At 40.1% G+C, this 27,419-nt stretch overlaps 1 protein-coding gene across 2 annotated transcripts in view; it reads left to right on the top strand.

Annotated features, from left to right (window-relative positions):
- The window catches only part of DCAF1 (DDB1 and CUL4 associated factor 1), an 82,042-nt gene that overhangs the window by 32,400 nt on the left and 22,223 nt on the right, over positions 1-27,419 (top strand). For both annotated transcript variants that reach the window (XM_052643724.1, XM_052643716.1), the window contains 12 exons: positions 6,593-6,730; positions 7,707-8,219; positions 8,507-8,608; positions 11,219-11,377; positions 12,554-12,733; positions 13,258-13,467; positions 14,279-14,448; positions 20,386-20,510; positions 21,496-22,759; positions 23,502-23,700; positions 25,129-25,211; positions 25,749-25,833. In XM_052643724.1, coding sequence (XP_052499684.1) covers positions 6,593-6,730; positions 7,707-8,219; positions 8,507-8,608; positions 11,219-11,377; positions 12,554-12,733; positions 13,258-13,467; positions 14,279-14,448; positions 20,386-20,510; positions 21,496-22,759; positions 23,502-23,700; positions 25,129-25,211; positions 25,749-25,833 — 3,228 coding nt within the window. The remainder of the gene's footprint in view (positions 1-6,592; positions 6,731-7,706; positions 8,220-8,506; positions 8,609-11,218; positions 11,378-12,553; positions 12,734-13,257; positions 13,468-14,278; positions 14,449-20,385; positions 20,511-21,495; positions 22,760-23,501; positions 23,701-25,128; positions 25,212-25,748; positions 25,834-27,419) is intronic.

Raw genomic sequence — 27,419 nt, 5'->3', positions numbered from 1 at the left:
AAACAAAAAAAACTCTCTCTTTTTTTTTTCTTTTCACCAAAATGGTTTTATTTCGGACATTGATAACATGTGCAACAATGCAACTGTATCATTACTTTGTTTGGTTTCCTTAAGTATTACTTAAATATGCATGGAAAATACATGTGTACGTTTAAGAAATGTAACACATTAAAGTCCTTTGTAAACAGAACTCCTCAATATATTTTCCTGCTTTGTTTCATACATAAATAACATAATCTACAAAGTTATAAATAAAACTATTAACTCTTATGACCTAAACATATATACAAATTTTGGAGCTTGACATGAGTGTTTTCTTTCTGATTTTATATAAGTAACAACATGCAGTATTTGCAATGTTTTTTTAATCATATGCTGCTGCTGCTGCTAAGTCGCTTCAGTCGCGTCCGACTCTGTGCGACCTCATAGACGGCAGCCCTCCAGGCTCCGCCGTCCCTGGGATTCTTCAGGGGAGAACACTGGAGTGGGTTGCCATTTCCTTCTCCAACAAAAAACAAAAACTCTTAGAGTGAAATCCCTAGGTGCCAGAAATGAAGATGGAACTGTAAAACAGAAGTGATAATTGAGGACAAGAGACAGAATCTTGGGTGAGGAGTTAGAACAGGGATCTTGACCTCTACGTAAAACTGGGACTCCCAAGGGACCTTCACTGAAGCAATGGAAAAGAAAAATATCTGCTTTATGCTGTGGGAAGATGACAGAGTTCTCAGTCTCTGACTTCAGTCTAGGGGCAGGGCAGGTAGTCTCCTCTGACAGATCCTGGGCATGGGTTACTTGGGTATATGCTTGAAAGTTTTGTTATATGATTGGCAACCCCAGAGTCGATGAACAACAGTAACAACATTGTTCTGGATCAGTAATGTTCTTTGGTTGTCTGGCAGAAGCAAATATAAAACTCCTCTTGGGGGGAAGCTCTCACAATCCAGAAGGGATTCTCACAGAAAAAACAATTGTCAGGAAAAGTGAGTTTTCAAAAAAATTACAAAGTATCCCAGCAAATAATCCTCCATGAGTAAGAGTCACCAGTTAAATAATGATTGGATGTGTTTCCTTTTATGATTTTTCATTACTAGGGTATAGAACTGTAACTGATTTTTGTGTATTTATTTTGTATTCTGCAACTTTGCAGAATTCATTTGTTCTAATAAGTTATTTTTTTGGAGGGGGGTGTTGAATCTGTAGAGTTTTCTTATGTATAAGATCATGTCATTTGTGAACAGAGCTTGTTTTATTTCTTTCTTTCCAAACTAAATGCCTTTAATTTCTTTTTCTTGCCAGTTGCTAGTTGGACACAACTTAGCAACTGAATAACAGCAGCTGTGTTGAATAGAAGTGATGAAAGCAGGCATCCTTGTCTTGTTCTTGTCTTTGGAGAAAGTCTGTCAGTCTTTAATTTACTGTTGCATGCCATGTTAGCTCTGGTTTTGCTATTGTTTTTCATAACTGTCCCTGATCATGCTGAGGAGATTTCCTTCTGTTCCTAGTTCATGACGTGTGGTTTTTGTTTGGGTTTTTTTGGCTTTGTGGGATCTGTGTTGCCTTGCCTGTGCTTTCTCTGGTTGAGGTGAGCAGGGGACTCCTCGCCTCCGCTTCATTGCAGTGTGTAGGCTTCTCATTGCAGTTACTTCTGTTGTTGTGGGGCGCGGGCTTTAGGCACGTGGGCTCAGCTGCAGCTCACAGGCTCTAGCGCCCGATAGTTGTGGCACATGGGCTCTGCGGCATGTGGCATCTTCCTGGACCAGGGATTGAACCCGTGTCTCCTGAATTGCAAGGTGGGTTCTTAAGCACTGGACCACCAGGGAAGCCCTATGAAGTGTTCTTTAATGAGAGGACTTTTACTTCTGTCAAATGATTTTTTCTTAGCAGTTGACACTCTCATGTGATTTTCTACTAATTCACAAAAATTAATTCACACTAATTCAATTAATGTGGTCTGTTACATAGATTGATTTTTGCATTTAGAACCGTATTTGCACATTTGGGTAGATTCACTTGGTTGTGGTATATACAGTAATCTCTTACAATGCTGTTTAATTCAGTTTGCAAGTATTTTTTGAGAACTTTTGCACCAATAGTCATAAAGGATATCTGGTTTTCTTGCACTGTCTTTGTATCAGGGTATTTGGTGTCAAGGGTAATGCTGCTGCTGCTGCTAAGTCGCTTTAGTTGTGTCCAACTCCGTGTGACCCCATAGACGGCAGCCCACTGGGCTCCCCAATCCCTGGGATTCTCTAGGCAAGAACACTGGAGTGGGTTGCCATTTCCTTCTCCAGTGCATGAAAGTGAAAAGTGAAAGTGAAGTCGCTAGTTGTGTCCGACTCTTAGCGACCCCATGGACTGCAGCCCACCAGGCTCCTCCGTCCATGGGATTTTCCAGGCAAGAGTACTGGAGTGGGGTGCCATTGCCTTCTCCAAGGGTAATGCTGGTTTCATAGAATTAGTTGGGAAGTTTTCCCTTTTCATCCACTTTTTGGAAGAGTTTCAAAAGGCTTGGTGTTAATTCCTTAAATGTTTGGTAGAATTTGCCAGGTAAACCATCTGGTCCTGGGTTTTCCTATTTGGGGTGGGTTTGATGACAGATTAACCCTCCTTAATGGTTACAGGTTTGTTCAGTTTTTCTGTTTCTTCATTAGTCAGTTTTTGTAGGTTGTGTTGCAAGAAGTTTGTCCATTTAACCTGTCACTGAGTTTTTTGTTTATAGTGTTCTCCCAAAATCCTCCCTCCCCTATATTTTCGACTGTGTAGCACATGGCTTGCAGAACCTTAGTTCCCTGAGCAGGGACCTAACCTGTACCCTCAAACGTGAAAGCACAGTCCTAACCACTGGTCTGCCAGTGAGTTCCCTTATAGTCCTTTCTGTTTCTGTAAAATTGGTAATACTGTCTTCCCTTTTATTTTTGATTCTAGTAATTTGTCTTCTTTTTTCTTGAGGTCAGTCTACCTCAAGATTTGTCAATTAAAAAAAAAATTATTTACTTATTTATTTTTGGCTGTGCTGGGTCTTTGTTGCTGCTCTTGGGCTTTCTCTAGCTATGGCCAGTTGGGGCTACTCTTTACTGCAGTACCCAGGCTTCGCCTTGTGGTGGCTTCTCTTGCACAGCATGGGCTCTAGGGCTCACGCGCTTCCGTAGTCGTGGTGCACGGGCTTCGTTACTTTTCCGCATGTGGGATCTCGCACCAGGGATTGAACCTGTGTCCCTTGCTTTGCAAGGTGAATTCTTAATACTGTACCACCAGGGAAGCCCTGTGTCAAATTTTTTTTGATCCTTTCAAAAAAACAACTTTTGGTTTCATTAATTTTCTATATTTTTCTATTTGATATTTTATCTATCTCCACTTTAAAGTTTATTATTATTTTTATATATCTGTTATGTTTGGGTTTTCTTTGCTCTTTCTTGTTTCTTGAAGTGTGAAAGTAAAAGTGAAGTCGCTCAGTCGCGTCCGACTCTTTGCGACCCCATGGACTGTAGCCTATCAGGCTCCTCCCATCCATGGGATTTTCCAGGCAAGAGCACTGGAGTGGGTTGCCATTTCCTGCTCCAGGGGATCTTCCTGACCCAGGAATCAAACCCGGGTCTCCCTCATTGCAGGCAGACGCTTTACCGTCTGAGCCATCATTCTTGAAGTATATAAGTAGGTTATTAATTTGTGACCTTTTTTTTCTTTTTATGTATTTGTAGCTATAAATTTTGCTCTTTGCACTGCTTTGGCAGCCTCCCATCAAGTTCTGGTGTGTTGTGTTTTTGTTTCCATTCTTCTCAAGGTACTGATTTCACTGTGATTTCTAATTTGACCCATTGGTTGGTTATGACTGTTAATTTCTACAGATGGATTTTCCAGTTTTCTCTTGGGTTATTGATTTTGCATTTCATTCCATTGTGATTGAAAAAAATTCTTTGTAAGAGGTCAGCCCTTTTAAAATTATTAAGATGTGTTTTGTGGCCTAACATATGGTCTATTCTGGGAGATGTGCCACCTGTACTTGAGAAAAATGTATTCTGCTCTTGTTGGATAGAGTATTCTCTCTATATTTTTAGATTGAATTGATTTTCAGTGTTGTTCAGCTCCTCTGTTTCCTTGTTGGTTTTCTATTCAGTTCTATCTATTATTGAAAACTGGGATAAAGAGTTTCTGTTTGGGACAATGAAATTCTAGAAATATAGTGATAATGGTTATACAGCATTGTGAATGTACTTAATCCCACTGAATTGCACACTTAAAATGGTTAAAATAGTTAAAAATTATTGAATGTAAAAAAGAAAATCAGAATTCTAAGACTGGAAAAAATGGCCATTTGGAAAATGAACCAAGGAACTACTGGGAATAAAAATTACAGTTTTTAAATTTTTAAATTTAATAGACGTAGACCAAAGTCTCCACATAACTACTGATAGAATTAAAGTTGAGATATGGAGACTAGAATTAGAAAATTTTGAACGTGTCTAACAGGAGTTTCAGAAAAAGAATGGAAGGAACGTCCCTGGTGGTCCAGTGGGTAACAGTCCCCGCCCCCGCTGCAGGGAGTATGGGTTTATCTCTGGTTGGGAAACTATGATCCCACATGCTGTGCGGTGAGGGTGCAAAGGTCACATACACATATACACAAGAGAATAGAAAGGCCGCATTCAGAGACGAGGCTAGGATCTTACAAACAAATGAAAGACGTGACCACTCAGATTCTCTTTCTCTCTCTCTCTCATGCACGCACGCACGGAATAGAAAGCCCGTATTCAGAGAGATGAGGCTAGGATCTTAATAAATGAAAGACATGACCACTCAGATTCAGAAAGCCCAAAGAAGAATACCAAAGACAAAAGATTTTAAAAGCAACTAGAGTAAAAAAGATTCCTGCAAATTAACAGCAAGTTTTGCCACAGCATCAGTAGAGGCCACAGTAGAAAATGTCTTCAGAGAACTTCTGTAAACCGAGAAATATTGACTACAATTTTTGGGGGACAGAAGAGGGAACATATTCTGGGTAACATGTAGATGGAAGGGAATAGGTTAGAGTTAGTATTTAAAGTTTTTTATGCTGTTCAGAAAGAAGAATGAAAGACACTTAAAGTAGATGATATGTTTGTTTTCACATCAGTAAGTATTTTAAAACAAAATTTCTCAAAGTGTATTGTTCAGTGTTAATAACTTTTTTGAAGAAAGTTTAAAATTTAGAAATATATAGGAGAATGACACCATGACCTAAGGGAAGAATTTAAGATATAAAGTGCACAAAGTTTAAAAGAAAATATTATTATATATGATTACATAAAATTAAGAATTTGTGCTTATCATGAAACACTGGTAAAAGACGTGAGTATTTCACAGAAGATGGAAGTATGAATGATCATAAGGCATGAAAAAAATGCTAAACCTCATTGGTAAATGAGAAAATTCAAGTTAAATGAATCATTAAATTTTCATACCCACTGTATTAGAAAAAAATAAAAAGTCTGATGGTGGTCAACTTTTAGTAAAGATGTATTTAAAAATGGACTATTCAATGTTGGAAATGTGAATTGTTGTGATTACTTTGAAAAATAGTTTGGCTGCCTCTAGTAAAGTTGAACATACACACCTGTGACTTAGTAGTTCTGTTCCTAGGTGTCTACTCTAGGGACATATTTGCACACAAAGGTAAAAGTTAAGCGAACAAAATAGCAGCAGAACATGGCTGTGCAGAGCATTTGGAGGTACGCTGCCTGGAATAAGACCCCAGCTCTGCTACTTACTAGTTTTGTGAGTTTTGGTAAGTTACTTAACCTCATTGTGACAGTGTTCTCTTCTGTAAATATAGTACTTTGTCCATCATACAAAGCTGATACAAGGATAAAGTAAATTGTATGTAAAGCCTGTCTTATGTTGGGTACTGTTTGTGACAATTACACATAACAGTATAGATGAATGTAAAAAACAGGAAGTTGAGTAAAAGAAACAAGTTGCAGAAAAATACGTATGACACACACAATTTATACAGTTCAAAGCCTATAACATTTAACAAAAGCTCTACAAGAAAATTATTAAAATTTAGGAAGGTAGATACCCTTTGGAGAGGAAGGAGGTAGATGGTAGGGAGGGGCACGTGGGAGGTTTCTGTTTCTTAAACTCATGGGTAAATCACAGAGGTGATTTTCATTGTCTTTGGACTATACATGTTTATGTATTTTATTTCATAATAAACACTAAGAGTGGGATATGTGGAGTTTAACACTTGTTTGATGGAGGACCCCTTAGACATTGCTAATGTTAATTGTGCATCTTGAACTTTAAAGAGGCATGTAGAACTTTTAGCACCCCCTGCTTGGTTATGGAACCTTTTGGGACTTAATAGCTGCATTATGTGATAGTCGATCTTTAGCTTGAGTTTTCGTGGATAAATAGGACTGTTTCACAGATGCACAGTTATTTTAAACCACCTACTATAGTACGTTTAGTTTGCTTAGATATTGTAATCTTATGAACAATATTGAAACATTTTATTGAAAACTTTTTTTTATCAACTGAAGTCATTGCTTATATCTTGAATTATGAAATCTTGACCCACCTGATTTGTACTCTTTCATTTCCTTTACTAAAGGAAGGAATTGTTGAGAACCTTTTCAAATGGGCCAGAGAGGCTGATCAGCCACTGAGGACATACTCTACTGGTCTGTTAGGAGGTGCTATGGAGAATCAAGACATCGCTGCCAACTACAGGGATGAGAACTCACAGCTGGTAAGGGCCGTGTCAGAGTGACTTTTTCATGTAAGATAGTATATTCACTCATTCTTTCTTGCTACCTGAAGTTGAGTCAGTAGATCTTATTCATTGTACTAAAGTATAGCTATAATATCAATATTTCAATTCTTACCTTATGTAAGAGTTTTGACTGTACCTTTTTTTTAACTTGAATATAGCAGTTTTTCATTTTGTCAAAAGATCATGATAGTTTGTACCAGATAAACAGTACCATTTCCTCTTCCTTTCCCACATTTGGATTATGAAAAATTTCAAACATATAGCAAAATACAATTTTACAGCAAACACCTGTATATAGACCACTTACATTGATTGTGAACATTTACTGTATTTTTATTTATGACATACTCATCCATCCATTCACCCCTCTTCTCGTCTAGTCATCATTGTTTGTGTTTTTTAAAATGCAGTTTGAAGTAAGTTGCAGGCCTGATCACTCTTTTTTTTTTTTTTTAAACTAAGCATGTTACTAAAGTTTTGGATCAGACCAAAAAATGAGTACCTAAAGGAAAACATAAGTGGTGAACTTGAAAAATAGCTTATGTAATTATGTGTAATGTGGATGACAGTATTTAACAGAATACAGATAAAAGTTTGTAAAACCTTCATGTTTGATTTTCAAAGACACTTGTAAAAAATTGTGAATATACCTAGTGTCTGCCCCTTCAAATGTGATGGTCCGGTCCAGCATGATCCAGACAGATGTGCTGTGAATTAGGCTTTATCTGCAAATCTTCTGGTTTAGATTCTTGGAAATTTTATGGGGAATGAGACTTTTAGCCATTATTTATTTCATCAAGCTGTAGGAATCAAGTCAACATACTTGTCAGATCTGCACTCTTACCAGTCATTGAGATAACTGCCTGAGTATCCTTAAATGGAAGTAAGAATTACTTGACTCTTAAGATACAGAAGAGATAAATCTGTTTTTTATTCCAATATCTGTTGATAGGTGGCAATAGTGCTTCGAAGATTGAGGGAGCTACAGCTTCAGGAGGTAAATTCAAGGCAAGAAAGCAAGCGTCCTAGCCCACGAAAGCTCTCCTCTGAACCCCTTTTGCCTCTGGATGAAGAAGCTGTGGATATGGACTATGGCGACATGGCTGTGGATGTAGTGGATGGTGAACAAGAGGAAGCTTCTGGAGACATGGAGATCTCCTTTCATCTTGAGTCAGGCCACAAGACCAGTAGCAGAGTGAACTCAGCAACCAAACTTGAAGAAGGGGCATTGAGGAAAAACAAGTCAACAAAACAGGCTGACAGAGAGAGCTTCAGGAAAGCCAAGCAAAAGTTGGGTTTTTCATCATCCGATCCAGACCGCATGTTTGTTGAATTGTCCAATAGCAGCTGGTCAGAAATGTCCCCCTGGGTGATTGGCACCAATTATACCCTTCATCCTATGACTCCTGCTATTGAGCAGCGACTTATTCTCCAGTATCTGACCCCTTTAGGAGAATATCAGGAGGTAAGCTACTGGGGAAAGTAGTGTTCACTCTTTAAGAGCACTGTGTTTATTTCTGGGGTATTTTGTGGGGCACATTATACACTGATGTGTTTTCATTCTAATACAGAAAAGTCTGCGTCAAACTGGTAAAGTCTTATGGAAGTCACTCCTGATAAGGTCTTTTTGAACAAAATGTGCTTATATGCTTATCTTTATAAAGGAGGGAGGAAGGGTTTCTTTAGTCTTCTGTCAGGAAATATGTGAAAATAAGTCCAAATGTTAAGACATGTTTTTGGTGTTCATTTCAGTTACTCCCCATATTCATGCAGCTTGGGTCACGGGAGTTGATGATGTTCTACATTGACTTAAAACAAACTAATGATGTCCTGCTTACATTTGAGGCACTCAAGGTAAAGTTCTTTAAAATATTAGTTCCTGAGCATTTAATTAATGTGGATTGTCTATGTGTTTTGGTATATAACATCTCCGGATTTTATTGTTTAGAATGTTTCTATTACCAGATGTGTCAGTAGCAACAAATGAAAATTTCTTGTGTAAATAGAAGAGTTGAGGCTTACCAAGTTACTAACTGTATACATATTGTATGACGTTAGGTTATCTAGAGTATAAATCAGAAAATGAATAAAGAAATAAAGACATACCCAAATTCAGTGAAAGTAAAGAAATTTCTAGGTTGCAAAAGGGCTAAATATAGGCAGGCAGGTATGTCTAGCCCACTAAATCCATACCTCTTCATGATAATTAAGGTAATCTGAAGGGAGAGAGGTTAAGTTGAATGAATAACATTGTGGCTATTACAGTTCTACCTAACAGGAACTAATGGACACAGTATTGTTCTGTGATGTTTATAGTATTAGACAGATAAGTTAAGTCTCTGCTGTTTATCATGTGGTTGAGAGAGCCAGGCATGTAAGCCTATGATTTTTTTTTGAATATTATAGATGTTGTGACAGAAGTATTGGGGCACAAAGGAAGGAATGGTCTGTTCTCTTTGAGAAATAGTAGCTTCTAGACAAAACCTCTGAAAAAGAGATGATGTTCTTGTTCTTTAAAGATATAATTTCATTCCTGATAGATATTCCAGAGCTACACTGTCCAATAGAACTTTCCATGATGACGGAAATGTTCTTTGTGCTTTTCAGTACAGCTGCTACTTGCCACAAATTAGCATGTAAAATGTAGCTAGTGCCACTGAGCCCCTGAGTTTTTAACTTAATTTTAACGAAATTAGCCACATGTAGCCAATGACTACTGTGTTGGCCAGCACAGTTCCAAAGTGTATTGGAATTAAATAGAAATGATGAAATTTGACTTGCAGACCCCAGAAATTTTAAGTTTGGAGGAGGTCAGACATAAATTGAAGTAACATGTATCCCTGTACGTGGAATGCAGTGTGTGTGTGTATGTGTGTATAAAGTGTGCAAACTCATGATTTTACTTTGAACAGTGGGATGAAGCTGAAGGTCAGAGTTGTCTCCAGTGGCCCAAGGTATTGCTTTCAGATGCAGCGTCCTGTCTTGAAAAGGAAATAGTGGAAGAAGGGCTTTGGGTAGTTGCTATTTCTGTAGGTCTTTGTATGAGAACCTATAATGGGTGTCATTATTCACCTGTTTCTATGCAGAATCATGTAAGGGGTTAGAGAAAATGGAATAGGGATGAACAGGGTAAAACCAGATAAGAGATCTTTCTTATGGGGAAATAAAAAGTGTAGAAAGTTATATGTACGGTTTTGTTCAAAAGCAAGACTCAGTTGTGCAGGAGAAGGGGTAAGTGTTGAAGTTAGTAGAAACAAAATGGGTTAAAATAGTAAATTAAGAACTAGACCTTATATGGAGGTACAATATAAGGAGTGAAAATAGAGTCTTTGCCCACAAGAGTGAGGTGAGCCAGGTATGGGCTAACTAGAATTAAGGTTCTTGGTAAAGATTGAGCCCGTTTGTTCTCTGTTTTCCCTGCTGCTGATTCTGGCAGTGGAACTGCCACTTTACGGTGCTGGTTTTGAGAAAAAAGCACATGCAATGGCCTGAGTATTGGGGAGGGAACCACACATGGTTTAGCTGTTTCTTAGGGAAAGGCTTGGTGGTAGAGGTTTGTGTATCAGACAAGAAAAGTAAACAGGGAAGGGATTTGAATTATATATGAGGATTAGTCCGAGTCTGTGTATTGAGAGAATGTCTGAAGAGGGTACACACCTGTTGACCTTGGTGAAATTTGTACAAGTATCAGTTACAAATCTGTATCATTTTGTCTGTACCTGCTGCCTGTCTCATGACCCAGAAGACACTTTGGTGTGAGAAACAGGAGGGGGAGCTCTAGTTCTCATGAGGCTGCATCCATGTTGGCCTGGATTCAAAGTCATTGAGCAGCCTGCTGCTTGCATTGCACTGCCTGCCTTTAAATTGCCCAGAAGTTCAGGTCCACACAGAGAGGCTAGTAAGAATCGGATAGCAAGGTAACAAAACTTAAAAGACAACAAAAACTTGCCTAATATAGACTTAATGAAATGTATTATTAATAAATTCTATTTAAAGTGCATTCTGATTAGTACCAGAAATGTACTAGTTTTTTGAAGATTGTTTTTGAGGATATAAGCAAGTATCAGTTTAAAAGAAAGCAGAGTTTTGGGTGAATCAGTGACTGGGCCAAAGCTAAAACATACAGCTGATTATGTTTAAAAGGATTAAAATGGAAAGGGTGACAAAAATCCATTAGGGAAGATCTGTAATAGTAAAACGATTATAGGAGTGTGTCATAACGTACAGTAGTAGTCTTCATTTCTTGCTTTTCACCGTCATGAAAACCTTTGGTATTAGAAGGGAATGTTACGGAATTCTACAGTTTTTGTTTGCTTATTTTTTTTGTTTCCCTGAAGCAGTATTGGTTTTACTTATGTTTTGAGGGGGTGGTTGTCTGCTTCTGTTGTATTTAGCAACTTAATATTCTGTGAAGAGATATTTGTACTAGATTGTTCCATGGTAATATGTATCCTCTTTGTGTAGCACCTAGCGTCTCTCCTGCTCCACAATAAGTTTGCCACGGAATTTGTTGCGCACGGTGGAGTACAGAAATTGCTGGAAATTCCTCGTCCTTCTATGGCTGCAACTGGCGTATCCATGTGCTTGTATTACCTGTCCTACAACCAGGATGCCATGGAAAGAGTAAGTCCAGTCCGTTCAGCTGTATGGCAATGGTGTAGGGTGGGGACTACTCTCATGCATTTACAGAAAAGCTTTTGGGTAAGAAAACTAAACAGTTGGATCAGGCTTTAATGAAAGGAGCAAGTAACATGAATGTCTGATCTTTACTGAGCATTCTGTTTTCAGGCTCTTCTCAGGTGTCCCTCAGTAGAGTTACATTTTGCATTTTTGAGTCAGTCAGTTATAAAAACAACAGATGATGCTTTGTGTATGTTAACAGGATAGTTTGTGGTAGAGAGTAAAATCATTCCAGTTGTTCCTAGGGCTCTAGAGGTACCGTACCCCTCTGGTTTTTCTGTTTTTCCAGTTAAGATTTTTTATTTCGTGGTTTTTTTTTTTTTTAATGTAAGTGGGTTCTACATTAGAAAAGAAATGGGTCCCTAGACACCACAGCAACCCTTGTTTCTATATCTGGGCATTCTTCTATATTTTATGCAATTGTAGCTTTTCTGGTAGAGTGAAGTTGGTAAATTCCTCTTGGGTGGTGTCTTTATTCTTCTGTGCAAATTTATTAATGGAGTAATCTTCTGATTTTAATTTTTTTACTTGTTAAGATCTAGCTTTCTGCAAAGATATGTAATCTTTTGAGAGTAGTAACCTAATCTGTGTGTATTTGTACAGAATTAATTGTGGGTAAGATTTTTAAAAGTGCCAAACAAACCTAGGTAATGCTTCAGAATTCATTGTCTGACAAGAGTCAGCGCCATGTGTGTGAACAAATCAGTGAGTGAATGGATACTGAACTTGTAGGCTTCAGTATCAGAAGGCTCAGTTACTTTTATCAACTTTTTATCAGCCTGGGAAAGTCCCTTACATCTCTGAGCTACTTCATTGATTAAGTGGTGATACTAATACCTGTGTAACAGAGCATTGTGAGCATTAAAGGATAAAAATATTTGCAAAGTTTGACACTCCGAAAGCTTAGGTGGAATTTAAATATCTCTCTAAATTTAGATTGTTTTCAGCCTTGGAATAGATTGTCATAAAATTTTATTGAAAGCTTTAAATCAGGATGACTTACTCAGGAATGATTATTGTATTTTGCAGATACCTACGTACACTGGTGAATTTTTTATACCTTCTGAAAGTTCCTTTCCCCCACGTTTTAAAAAACTGTTTTATTTTTACCCTTTGCAGGTTTGCATGCATCCCCACAACGTTCTGTCTGACGTGGTGAACTACACCCTGTGGCTGATGGAATGTTCGCATGCCTCAGGCTGCTGCCACGCTACCATGTTTTTCTCAATCTGCTTCTCCTTCCGGGCTGTGCTGGAACTCTTTGACCGCTATGATGGTCTTCGCCGTCTGGTGAACTTGGTGAGGTTCTTCGGTGGCTTCTCTTTGTGAGGAGTGGGGTCCTGCTTGATGGGGCTGCCCTTCAGCAGCACTGAAGAGAGGAAGCTTCTGACTGGAGGGGGTTTTTGTCATTTTTGTGGATAAAGTCTTTTTTCCTCCTTCATTCACAACTTTTTCTTCCTCTTAAGTGGTCAGAGGATTATGCCATTGTCCCGCATTACAGGCAGATGCTTTAACCTCTGAGGCACCAGGGAAGCCAGACTTGCTTTGAAGATAGTAATCTTACAGGGAGAACTGCTTGTTCTAAAAGCAGTTTTGTGCCTCTGTGTCTTTCAACATGATGGAAAGCTATGTCATTTTCGAGTATAGGTTTAGTGTTTTCATATGTCTGCTCTTAACATGATGTATAGACAGATGTACTTTGATGTTTATCAATCTTCTTGAGCATAAAAATCTACTGAAATCTTTCTACTTTTTTCTCCTTTTACTTTTTCTCTTTGTTCTTTCTTCTCTTTTGCCCCCTTCTTTTTCTCCTTTCTTAATAGATCAGTACTTTGGAGATTCTAAATTTGGAAGATCAGGGTGCACTTCTGAGTGATGATGAAATATTCGCTAGCCGGCAAACTGGTAAACATACCTGCATGGCCTTGCGCAAGTACTTTGAAGCTCACCTGGCCATTAAGTTGGAACAAGTGAAGCAGTCTCTTCAGAGGACTGAAGGTGGCATTCTTGTCCATCCTCAACCTCCATACAAGGTGAGAAAACCTTGTCTAGAAGAGAAACATTGTTAGTACTGTCTGTAGCATCTCGGGCCTGAAATGCACATTCGTATCAGTGGAGTCCAGGTGGGATATACATTAATGGATTTTACTTGCACTGTGAGGAGGCAGAATGAAATGGATGTAGGGGTGTAGGGACTTCTCTAGCTGTACAGTGGTTATATGACTCAACTTCAGTGGCCCAGGTTCAATCCCCGGTCAGGAAACTGAGATCGTAGCTGCATGCTCCAAAGGAAAAAAAAAGAAAATGGATGTACCGAGAACTTACTTTGCTTCCCGTTGTAAGTTTGCTACTTCGCTGGGATACTTAAAAGATAAACTGAGATGTGTGTGAAAGGACTTTTTTCTATGGAAAGTACTAGATAGATATTCTAGCTGCTGCTGTGTGGAATTTTCTTCTGAAACCTGGTGCATCTATAATTTACTTCACGATCATTTTTGAAATTAGTATGTTTTAGTACAAAGATGAGTATCTGCATGTTTTAAAAGTCACATATTGAAAAGAAATCAGTTATTTTATGTGATGCTTCTTTTTCTTCTTAAGGTGTGAAATACATGCACCAATACTTTGAACATTTTGTTTCCTTTTTTGGCAGAATGTATTATGAGTCTAGTTACAAATAAAAGATGGAGCATCATTATTTCACATGTGGGCTGTGGACTCAAGAAGTGTGTGTCAAGACATTACTTAGCTTTATTATTAAAATCTTTTGAGCATTGAGCTGTGCTGGAGAAAACAGCAGGCAGATTGATAGAGCTCTTTAATAATATATCTCTATCCTTTTAGGCATGTTCATATACTCATGAACAGATTGTGGAAATGATGGAGTTTCTGATAGAATATGGCCCAGCGCAGCTGTATTGGGAGCCAGCGGAAGTCTTCCTCAAGCTGTCTTGTGTCCAGCTCTTGTTGCAGCTTATTTCTATTGCTTGCAATTGGAAGACCTATTATGCAAGGTGGGACCAGAGAGAGGTTTCAAAGATCGGCTCTTTTTAATGTTAATGTTGGTTTTCACATGGTGTATGCTTAACAAATATTTGTTGAATTGAATTAAAATTTTGGACTTGAATCTGAGAAACTAGATTAAGCGTGATAATTAAGCATGATAAATATCTTTAAATGTACAGAGTGCTTGGTCTTGATGAGTATATATACTGCACCACAGATAAGGATCATGTACTCTTAGAGAGGTTATGCAATCTATGTGGCTACAGCTTGCAGAGGTGTGTTGAAGTCGTCCTGAGACTGGAGTCTAGTATTCTTTGTACTTAGACTTTAAATGTCTCTCTACTGCTTGGCAGCCATATATGATGTTTATTTGACCTTCACATACAGCTGTAGTTTTTGCTTTTGGTAGGGTATGAGCAACCTAGATAGTATATTCAAAAGCAGAGACATTACTTTGCCAACTAAGTTCCATCTAGTCAAGGCTATGGTTTTTCCTGTGGTCATGTATGGATGTGAGAGTTGGACTGTGAAGAAGGCTGAGCGCCGAAGAATTGATGCTCTTGAACTGTGGTGTTGAAGACTCTTGAGAGTCCCTTGGACTGCAAGGAGGTCCAATGAGTCCATTCTGAAGGAGATCAGTCCTGGGATTTCTTTGGAAGGAATGATGCTAAAGCTGAAACTCCAATACTTTGGCCACCTCATGCGAAGAGTTGACTCATTGGAAAAGACTCTGATGCTGAGAGGGATTGGGGGCAGGAGGAGAAGGGGACGACAGAGGATGAGATGGCTGGATGGCATCACGGACTCGATGGACATGAGTCTGAGTGAACTCCGGGAGATGGTGATGAACAGGGAGGCCTGGCGTGCTGTGATTCATGGGGGCGCAGAGAGTCGGACACGACTGAGCGACTGAACTGAACTGAGGGTTTTCACCATTAGAACAAAGCTGGACAAGGCTCAGGGAAAAACAGCTAATGGAGTCAAGCAGTTGGGTAGGTTCTATTTGAGGCTGATGCAAAAAGAAAGCTATGTTTTGGATAAGGAGTCTGGAGGGTACAAAGAAACAAAGTTTATAAGCTGTGGTTCTTGACCTCCTTGCCTTATCCACCTACTGCCATAAAGACAGGTGGTTTATTACTCTAATTCCTGGGATAGTTAAATCTAGAGGAATACTTTTGGAGTGGCCATCTTCAAGCTTTTTGGTCTCAAGATTCCTTTACTGTACTAAAAATTATTAGGACCCTTAGAGCTTTTGTTTTTTTATCTATTGATATTTAGCATATTAGAAATTAAAACTGAAAGTATAAATATATTTACCAACTTATTTAAAAATAATCTGAAGCCATTGCTTATTGGCATTTTTTATGAAAAGTTTCCAAAATAAAGCCAGCTGATTTTCACAAGTATCTGGCTTAAATGATCTCATATCTGCTTCTGTATTCAACCTTTTGTGATATCACACATGACATAGCCTCTGGAAAGCTCTGTATACACTCATGAGAGGAGAGTGAGAAAGGAAAAAATAACATCTTAGTGTTATTATGAAAATATTTTTTAAATCTCAGCACCTTTCGAAAAGGTCTTAGAGACTCCTAGGGTCCCCAAGCACACTTTCAGAACCACTGTTTTTAGAGTATTAAAGGAGGTTATTATATTTACTTGGAGAATATTTCTTTAAAGATGATGAAAACTCAAAGGATAATAAGGTTATAAATACATTTTTTGAATGGTAAATCTATATGTGGGTTACTTAAGAAAAAATAAGTATGTCCTTTAAAAGGTTATTTTTAAAAATAGAATTAAATACTTGTTTTTGCTTAGAATATACAAAAACCTTAGAAATAAAAATTATTCTTTGTTCTTGTTCAGTGGCCAAATTGTGTCCAACTCTTTGTGACCCCATGGACTGTAGCCCGCCAGGCTTCCTTGTCCTTCACTGTCTCCCTGAGTTTGCTCAAACTCACGTCCGTTGAGTTGGTGATGCGATCCAACCATCTTTTCCTCTGTCACCCCCTTCTTCTCTTGCCTTCAGTCTTTCCCAGCGAATCGGCTCTTCGCATACGGTGGCCAAAGTATTGGAGTTTCAGCTTCAGCATCAGTCCTTCCAGTGAATATTCAGAGTTTATTTCCTTTAGGATTGACTGGTTTGATCTTGCTGTCCAAGGGACTTTCAAGAGTCTTCTCCAACATCACAGTTTGAAAGCATCAATTCTTTGGCTTTGAGCCTTCTCTATGGTCCAACTCTCATAACCATACATGACTACTGGAAAATCCATAGCTTTGACTATATGGACCTTTGTTGATAAAGTGATGTCTGCTTTTTAATATGCTGTCTAGGTTGGTCATAACTTTCCTTCCAAGGAGTAAAATGTCTTTTAATTTCATGGCTGCAGTCACCATCTGCAGTGGTTTTGGAGCCCTGGTTTTGGAGCCCAAAGAAATAAAGTCAGCCACTGTTTCCCTATCTATTTCCCATGAAGTGGTGGGACCAGATACCATGATCTTAGTTTTTTGAATGTTGAGTTTTAAGCCAGCTTTTTAGTTACTTTTCTTCAGGTTCTTTAGTTAGTTTTCACTTTCTGCCATTAAAGTGGCATCATCTGCCTATCTGAGGTTGTCGATATTTCTCCTGGCAATCTTGTTTCTAGCTTGTGCTTCCAGCCTGGCATTTTGCATGATGTACTCTGCATATCAGTTAAATAAGCAGGGTGACAATATACAGCCTTGACATACTCTTTTCCCAGTTTTGAGCCAGTTCGTTGTTCCATGTCTGGTTCTATCTATTGCTGCTTCTTCTTTTTTTTTTTTTTTAATATCTTTTTTTTTTTTTAATCTATTGCTTCTTGACCTGCATACAGGTTTCTCAGGAAGCAGGTGTGGTGGTCTAGTATTCCCATCTCTTGAAGAATTTTCCAGCATTTCTTGTGATCCACACAGTCAAAGGCTTTTAGCGTGGTCAGTGAAGCAGAAATAGATTTTATTTTGGAATTCTCTTGCTTTTTCTATGATCCAGTGAATGTTGGCAGTTTATCTCTGGTGGTTCTGCCTTTCTCAATCTAGCTTGTACATATGGAAGTTCTCAGGTCACATATTACTGAAGCCTAGCTTGAAAGATTTTGCACATAATCTTGCTAGCATGTGAAATGAATGCAAGTGTATGGTAGTTTGAACATTCTTTGGCATCGCCCTTCTTTGGGATTGGAATGAAAACTGACCGTTTCCAGTTCTGTGGCCACTGCTGAGTTTTCCAAATTTGCTGGCATACTGAGTGCAGCACTTTCACAGCATCATCTGTTAGGATTTGAAATAGCTCAGCTGGAACTCCATCACTTCCGCTAGTGGTGTTTGTAGTAGTGCTTCCTAAGGCCCAGTTGACTTTGCGCTCCATGATGTCTGCCTCTAGATGAGTGACCACATCATCATGGTTATCCAAGACATTAATAACTTTTTGTACAGTTCATCTGTATATTCTTCGTCTTCTTAATCTCTACTGCTTCTGTTAAGTCCTTGCTGTTTCTGTCCTTTATTGTGCCCATCTTTGCACGAAATGTTCCCTTGGTATCTCTGATGTTCTTTAAGAGATCTCTAGTCTCTTCCATTCTATTGTTTTTCTCTATTTCTTTGCATTTTCACTTAAGAAGGCTTTCTTATCTCTCCTTGCGATTCTCTGGAATTCTGCATTCAGTTGAGTATATCTTTCCCTTTCTCTTCTTGTCTCAGCTATTTGTAAGGCATCCTCAGACAACCTCTTTTCTTTCTTGCATTTCCTTTTCTTGGGGGATGGTTTTGGCCACCACCTGCTTTATAATATTAGGGACTTTCATCCATAGTTCTTCAGGCATTCTGTCTACCAGATCTAATCCCTTGAATCTATTTGTCACTTCTACTGGCCTAGTGGTTTTCCCTACTTTCTTCATTTTGAGCCTGAATTTTGCACTAAGGAGCTGGTGATCTGAGGCACAGTCAGCTCCCCATCTTGTTTTGACTATATAGAGCTTTTTCATCTTCAGCTGCAAAGAATATAATCAGTCTGATTTTGGTATTGACCATGTGGTGATGTCCATGTATAGTCATCTCTTGTGTTGTTGGAAGAGGGTGTTTGTTATGACCAGTGTGTTCTCTTGGCAAAACTGTGGGCCTTTGCCCTGCTTCGTTTTGTGCTCCAAGGCCAAGCATATCTATACTGTAGTTTATTCTCCCGTTGATGGGCATTTAGTGTCTTTTTTCTTTTTCCTGTCAAATGAGTGGTACCATGAACCTCTTTTTGAAGCCCCTTCAATGCCAAACAGGTATCTCTTGACTCCCTACTTTTGCATTCCAGTCCCTTATGATGAAAAGGACATAATTTTGTTCTAGAAGGTCTTGCTTAGAATATACAAAGCCTTAGAAGTGGAAATTATTCTTAGCCTCTGTTAATTTCTTTAATCTCTTTTCCATAATTCTGTAAATAGACATAATTAAGATTATAGTGTTTAATTAAACTTATCTTTTAAATGAAATACCTCAAATTATATGAAGATACAGAGAATAATATAACAACTACTCCATACTCAGGGTTGGCATGTTGCTTTCTCAGTTCCTTTCCATTTTTTGCCCCCCAGCCCGGAGTGACCAGTCTTTTGAATTTGGTATGCGTTCTTTCCATTCTTTTTTTTTTATGCTATGCATACGTGTGGGTGTGTAATCAATGATATGGTATTCTTTTTATGTTTTAAAATTGTATAGTCTTACCTGTGCTTGCTTTCTTCACCCTTACTTATTTTTTTAATGTAAGTTTCGGGTATTCAGTCACTCTTAAGTGTTTGAGATTTTGAGATTTACATGTTGATACATATTTGAATTCTTATATTTGCATATTGGGTTTCCCAGGTGGCGCAGTGGTAAAAAATCTGCCTGCCAATGCAAGAGACCCAGGAGATGCAGGTTCCATCCCTGGGTTGGGAAGATCCCCTGGAGTAGGAAATAGAAACCCGCTGCAGTATTCTTGCCTGGAAAATTCCATGGACAGAGGAGCCTGGTGGGCTCCATGGGGCTGCAAAGAGTCAGACATGACTGAGTGACTAAGCACATTTCTGTACTATGGTTTATTCTCCTACTGATGGGCATTTAGTGTCTTTTTTCTTTTTTTTTTCCTGTCAATTGAGTGGTACCACGAACTTCTTTTTGAGGTCTCTCTTGAGGATGTGATATATACAATTTGAGTTGTAATGTGGCCGCATCTCATCTTTAGTGGATGTTGCCAGATTGTTTGGAAAATGCTCATACTGTTGACTTCTCCCACAGCAGTCTATGGGAGTTTTCATTTTCTCTCCCTTCTTGCCAGTGCTTGGTATTGTTGGCTTTAAAATTCTGTATCTTGGTTTTGTTGTCTTTTGAGCATTTTCATTTGTTCTTAGGAGTTTTTTTGAAGTAATTGTCAGTAGCTGCAAAGTCCAGAATTTAACTGTTTCCTGTGTAAGTTTTCTTAATTCTTTTGCTGTTTTACGTGATGTGGTAAATGGACATCTTAATCCTTAAATACTTGTTTGTACTTCTGATTATTTCCTTAGGACAAATTCTAAAGGTAAAATTCCTGGGCCAAAGGTTACAAACATTTTAAGAATATTGTTTCATATTTCCAAATTATTTTCTAAGAGGAGTATCCTGTTTTCTTCTACCAAAAGTCTGAGAGTATTTGTCTCTGCTCATCTTCACCAGCATTGGAGATTATCCTTTGTTTTTTAATCTTAGCAGTTGGATAGATGAAAACTCCATACCCATGTTTTTTGAAATTAATGTTGTGGTGACTTACAGACCCTCTCTTGATGCCATGGCTAGGGACAGAGTCATTCAGGTAGTGAGTAGTTCTGACCCACTGTCTGTGTCTGTCAGTCTCTCTTTTAACAGAGACTGTTTCTTTTGGCTGTATCCGAGTTTCCCTTTGACTAATTCTTCTTTCTGTCCAGGAATGACACTGTGCGCTTTGCTTTGGATGTCCTGGCTATTCTCACTGTTGTGCCAAAAATTCAGCTCCAGTTGGCAGAATCAGTGGACGTGCTAGATGAGGCTGGCTCCACCGTCTCCACTGTAGGTGGGTTGTCTCCTGCCATTTTTGTCACTGCGCGGTTTTAATTTGTTTTCCTCTGCCATTCTGGTTGTGGTTACTTAACTGGCCTAATTTTGCGGTACTAGAACAGAAAGTAGCGAAAGAGGGGGTACCCTGTAAGTTCTTTTAAGTCACGCCATCAGTTTCAAATAAGGGAGTCATGTTAGTGAACTCATTCTGGGTGGCACAGGCATTTTTGCTATAATAGTACAAGTGCATTCCTGAAAACCTTGCACTCCGCAGAGTGTTAAGCTAAAAATAGAATCTGTAAGAAAAATGGGCTGGGGCAGATAGCAAAAAATTTAAGCAACTCAAAATGAATAACTGGAAAGCAGCGCAAATGAACGAACCCTTTATTAAGATGAGGGCCGATGAGGGCTGCTGCTAAGGCGAGCATGCAAGTCACGTGAGTGGCTGTGGGCCCTAGAGTGCACTGCCCTGGGGAGAAAGCCTGAGGCTTAGCCACTTGCTTTTAAGTTTCTTCTTATGTAGAAGAGAGGCTTTCTGCTGCCGCAGTAGCAGCCAGGCTGAGGACTTTTTCTTTCCTGCTGGAAGTTTTTATTTATTCCCACTGTTTTTGCTTTCCTTACCTAGGAAAGCTTGTACATGAACCTTGGTGACTTCCGCAGAATACTGACATCATTCCCGTATTTAAAAACTGCATATGAGGTATTCTGTCATAAAGATACATTGTAGCAGAACTGACTGCATTTTATACAAACTATTCCTTACGAATAAGTCCATGGGGTCACAAGAGTCCCACTTGACTGAGTAACTGAACTGAAGAGAAAACTGCTACACTTAAAAAAAAATAATAATTCTTTATTTTAACTGGAGGCTAATTACTTCACAGTATTGTAGTGGTTTTGGGACACAATGAATAGAACTGTAAATTTTGACTCTGAAATGACCATTGAAGTTGGCTATTAGTGTTATGAGGAATAATATAAAAAAAATTTTCCCCCTATAGGTATCAGCATTATTTTGGGAGTGGCTGAGGGTGAGTTCTTTATTCACGATGCTGAAATTCAGAAGTCAGCACTTCAGATTATCATCAATTGTGTGTGTGGCCCGGATAACAGAATTTCTAGTATTGGCAAGTTTATCTCTGGAACGCCTCGGAGGAAGCTGCCTCAGACACCCAAAAGCAGTGAGCACACTCTGGCCAAGATGTGGAACGTGGTGCAGTCCAACAACGGCATCAAGGTGCTTCTGTCCTTACTGTCCGTCAAGATGCCCATCACAGATGCAGACCAGATCCGGGCCCTAGCGTGCAAGGCCCTGGTGGGCCTGTCTCGCAGTAGCACCGTGCGGCAGATCATCAGCAAACTGCCCCTTTTCAGCAGCTGCCAGATCCAGCAGCTGATGAAAGAGCCTGTGCTGCAGGACAAGCGCAGTGACCACGTCAAGTTCTGCAAGTACGCCGCTGAGCTCATCGAACGGGTGTCAGGAAAGCCTCTTCTCATCGGCACCGACGTGTCCCTGGCACGTCTGCAAAAAGCTGACGTTGTTGCCCAGTCACGGATCTCCTTTCCTGAGAAAGAGCTGCTTCTCCTGATCCGAAACCATCTCATTTCTAAAGGCCTTGGGGAGACAGCCACTGTGCTGACTAAAGAGGCCGACCTGCCCATGACTGCTGCCTCCCATTCTTCTGCCTTCACCCCGGTCACTGCTGCTGCTTCTCCTGTTTCTCTTCCCCGCACCCCTCGCATCGCCAATGGCATTGCAACTCGACTGGGCAGCCATGCTGCTGTGGGTGCCTCTGCCCCTTCTGCCCCTGCTGCTCATCCTCAGCCGCGGGTCCCCCAGCCGTCACTAGCTCTGCCTGGTCCGTCTCATGCAGGCAACTCCCCTGTGATTGGTAGGATCAGTTTTATCAGAGAGAGGCCCTCACCCTGCAATGGCAGGAAAATCCGAGTGTTGCGGCAGAAGTCGGACCATGGCGCCTACAGCCAGAGCCCAGCCATAAAGAAGCAGCTGGACAGACACCTTCCCTCCCCGCCTACGCTGGACAGTATCATCACAGAGTATCTTAGAGAGCAGCATGCTCGCTGCAAGAACCCAGTTGCCACCTGCCCACCCTTCTCTCTCTTTACTCCTCACCAGTGTCCTGAGCCAAAACAGAGGCGACAAGCGCCAATAAACTTTACCTCAAGGCTAAACCGCAGGGCATCATTTCCAAAGTATGGAGGGGTAGATGGCGGGTGCTTTGATAGGCACCTTATCTTTAGCAGGTAAGGAGAGGTTACCTCACTCCCTGGGAATTGGAATGATTTTTCTGTTTAAGTCAGAGTATGTGGGCAATATCAGCATGAATTAATAACTCCAGAAAACCTTTTGTTGGCCTGAAATACCAGGAATTATCATTTTGTGTGAATACCTGAGCAGTGTGACTATGCCCCCTTTTGTCAAGGGGAACCCAGGGGTTCCTTGTATAATTACTGGCAATATAAGATACTCTGTTCTTGTTTTATTAGTATGTTTTCTAGAACCCATGCAACACTCTGTCCCTGACGAGGCTCTCAAGTTTGTACTTGTGCTGGTCCAAGTTGTTACCTCTTCTGATTCCTTAAAAATTTTACACTGGGGCTTCCCTGGTGGTCCAGTAGGTAAGAGTTCACACTGCCAATGCGGGGGGCCTGGGTTCAATCCCTGGTCAGGGAACTATGCCGCAATTAAGAGGTCACATGCCACAACTAAGATCCAGTGCAGCCCAATAGATATTTTTCAAAAAATCTTACATACAAGTCGTGGGATCTCAGGTTTTTCACATGGGAATTTTTGTTATTGTTAACATTTTTAAGTGAAGGTCCAGTTCTCTCTTGTAGAATGAAGATGAACCACTGACGGTCACTGATAATTTGGAAGAACCCGCTTGAAACAGAAAGGCTGTTTTTCTTTCTGTCCTTCTAACAAAGTTTTGTTCTTCCGAGTCTTTGCATGTTGTTTGTCTCTGATTCTCTTCTGTTTGTTCAGGTTCCGTCCTATTTCAGTGTTCCGGGAAGCCAACGAGGATGAGAGTGGCCTCACCTGCTGTGCATTCTCTGCACGAGAGCGCTTCCTGATGCTGGGCACCTGCACCGGGCAGCTGAAGCTCTACAACGTGTTCAGTGGACAGGAAGAGGCCAGCTACAACTGTCACAACTCCGCCATCACACACCTGGAGCCCTCCAGGGTAAAGCTCCCTTCCTAGGTTGTGCTCAGTCATGCTTCTAGGATAGGTTGGTGAACTGCAGGTGTGTGGGCTGACCGCTTTCCTGTGTTTGTGTGTAAAGTTTGTTTGGAACACAGCCATACTCAGATGTTTATGTATGTCCTGGCTGCTTTGTGCTACAGCGGCAGAGTTGAGTATTGTTGTATGCAGCATAGACCATGTGGCCTGCAAAACCCAAAGTATGTACTATCTGGCCCTTATGTTTTCCAGACCTAAAGATAGGTGGGTAGATTTTTAATGTGCTTTATTTAGAAACGGAGATTATCTATCAACTATGACCACAAAAGTTTTTGTGTTGGAAGGAAATCTGTAAGTACTGTGATTTTTTAGGAAAACAAGCATTGTATGATCCCACTGGCAGTCTAGTAGTACTGTTTATTTTAACTCTATATTGGAGTATAGCTGAGAAGCAGTGTTGTGATAGCTTCAGGTGGACAGCAGAGGGACTCAGCCTTACACATACATGCTTCCATTGTGCCCTCGACTCCCCTCCCATCCAGGCTGCCGCATGACACGGAGCAGAGTTCCCTGTGCTCTACAGTAGGGCCTTGTTGGTTATCCGTTGTAAATATGACTGGGTTATTAGTACTGTTCTATGGATGAAATCAATGCTTTTGATGTTTCGACAAGTCAAGACTGTTAAGATGACAAGGATAGTTTCCCTCATTCTAAAGTGAAGGAGGTTGCTACATTTAGAGTGCATCACCAGCAGGGACCTGCTGTAAAGCACAGGGAACTCTGCTCAATGTTATGCGGCAGCCTGGATGGGTGAGGAGTTCGGGGGAGAGGGGATACACGTATGTGCATGGCTGAATCCCTTCGCTGTTCACCTGAAACTATAACAACATTGGTGATTGGCTCTACCCCAGTACAAAACAGAAAGTTTGAAAAAATTATAATGGGGGAATCATGAGGAATACAGATTGAGTAAATTTGGTGATGAGCTGGGAAGAAAAATAAAGCAAGTTGATCTCTATTGGGCTTTCTCTTTAAAAAATCTTTTGAGAATCCTTAGCTACAGAGTCTAACAGCTGTTTTCAGTTTACTGATACTTCAGATGAGAGAGATGGAGAAATAAGGCCAAATATTAAGAAAGGAGAAACGATGTTTGACATCTAAGTCTCATCATCCCCCACCCACCACACCCTTGAAACTATTGTATTTCATGTTACTAGTTCAGGAGGATTAAATATTCTCAAATTTAGTGATTTTTTTGTGACATAGGTACATATTACTTAAATCTTAGCAACTTCTGACCATTTCTTGATTCCTAAAAGTTTTTGTTTTCTTTATAATCCAACAATATATGTTATATTTTAGAATGCTAATGAAGGATGGCATTTATGTAAACACATGATTACCCATCTTGGGCTTCCCATCTTCTTTTAGGATGGATCCTTGCTGCTGACGTCGGCTACCTGGAGCCAGCCTCTGTCTGCACTTTGGGGAATGAAATCAGTATTTGATATGAAGTATGTATCTACTTTTATAGTTCCGTGTCTCTGTTTTACAGTTTATCCCCTTCATCTGATTCTTTGACTCAGAGCATTTTTGGGGAAGAGAGGAATGCTGTAAGTTTTATTGCTGACTTCTCTCTTCCTCATCTGTGGTACATGTTTAATAGGATTTTTTATTTTCTTGGTTCCTGGGTATTCTTACCAAGTATATACATTCCCATCAGACAGCAGACCCTTCACTGATCCAGAAGGGCACATCTTTCTATTTTCTCATAGTGGCGCTCTTTGCTGGGGCATATTCCAGAGGCATATGTACCCTGTTAGCCATTGTTATAACTAAGTAGTTCCCATTCATTTATTTTGAATCTTCTTGGACAAATTGATGGAGGGGATTTTCTTTTTAATCTTACGTGTACAATTTTTTCCTTTTTGGGAGCTGAGAATCTTCAGGTGAGTATAGTCAGGCCAGAGTCTGAGAATCACTTTCTTTTTAGTCAGTTAAATAATTATGTCCTAAAGATCAGTTACATCAGTACTTCTGTTTGTTCGTAGGCATTCCTTTACAGAAGATCATTATGTTGAGTTCAGTAAGCATTCTCAGGACCGGGTCATAGGCACGAAGGGAGACATAGCCCATGTAAGTATTTAAGAATCCACATTTTTCAGGGTGATTTGTCTGTTTATACTGAAACTTTTTGAACTGAGTCTAATTACTTAAGTCCTGTGGGCAACCAGAAATTACTCAGTGATGATTCTTTCCAGATAAAATCTAGAATTGTAATGAAGTAGTTTCAGGCTATATGGGAAAAATGTAAAACGACCGAACAGTCTTACAGTTTGAGAACTGTTTCATTAGCACAAAAGATACCGTGAAACACTATGAAGTAAAGTTCCTGTCTTGGTGGATCCATATGGGGAGACAATAAACAAAAAGAAGCAAATATATGGTGTGTTAGGTGGTGAGTGCTACCAAGGAAAAGAGAGCAGGGTAAGAGATAGTAAATGCTTGGTGGTGGTGTGGGGGACTTCTTTTTCATCCAGGAAATAAGTGTCAGTGATTGGATAATGTTAAAGCAATGTCTTGAAGGAAGCGTGGGCATCATGCAGATACCTTAGGGAAAGTGATCTGAGATGCAGAATGGCAAGGGAAAAGCCCATACCTGGGAGGTGGGAAGGAGAAGGAGGGGATGATAACCAAAGTCAGTGGGGGCATACCCTGGAGCCTCTTGTAGCAGTGTGTTGTTTAAGACCTTTGGCTTTTCCTCTGTATGAGATGGACACTGGAGGGTGACTAAGAGGGCATGTGATTGGATGTAAAATTCCTAAAGTGTGAGTCTGGTTTCTGTGAGAGAAGCAAGAGGAGGCTTTCCAGTTAGGAGGGTGGTGTTCCAGCTAACGTGGAGTGCTGCAGTGGAGCTGGGCTTGGGTGGGCCTGGGAGGCAATGAGAAGTGACACAGCTGGGCCCTGGGCTTTTGATACATGGAGTTTGTGATTCTCTTAGACATTCAAAGAGGGAATATACTAATGGGGGTTCAGGAGAAAAGTCTGGGATGGGAGATACAAATGTGGGTGTGGTCTATGTGTTGATAGCATGAACCATGATCTTGGATGAAACCGTTGAGGCTGGAGAAGTGTGAGGACAGAGTCCTCCTTGGGCCAGTATTTGGAAGTTGCAGTGTGAGGAGGAACTTGTGAGGACAAAAAGTGTGGCCAGTTAGGTAGCAGGAGAGCTCAGGAAAAGGATGTGTCATTGAAGGCAAGGGAAAACTCTTGAGGAAGGATTGCTGATTTGGGTCAGAAACTGCTGATAGGTTGCATAACATGAGAACTGAGGGAATTTCCTGTTGGTCCAGTGGTTAAGACTCAAGGCTTTCACTGCCCAGTGCCTGGGTTCAGTCCCTGGTTGGGGAGCTAAGATCCCGTAAGCAATGTGGAACGACAGAAAAAGAAAGAATTGAGACATGATCTTTGAGTAACTATGTGGAGGTCATTGTTAACCATGTCAGGAGCTAGTTCTGTGTGCTGTGGTGAAAATCTGGTTACAGTGGGTTCACGGGAGAGCAGGAGCAGAGAGGTGGAGACAATACAGACAAGTCTTTTGACATGGTTTGCTGAAAAACAGGGATGTGAGGGTAGTAGCTTGAGTTGGGGTGGTGGTATGGAGTGGTGAAGGGAGGGTTTCTCCCAAGCTAAATTTGAAAGTTTTAAAATACAAAGACAAG

Source organism: Budorcas taxicolor, chromosome 1, assembly GCF_023091745.1.
Source record: "Budorcas taxicolor isolate Tak-1 chromosome 1, Takin1.1, whole genome shotgun sequence".
Lineage (NCBI taxonomy): Eukaryota > Metazoa > Chordata > Mammalia > Artiodactyla > Bovidae > Budorcas > Budorcas taxicolor.
Note: the sequence above shows the minus strand (reverse complement) of the source record. Positions and strands in the feature narration are given on the sequence as shown.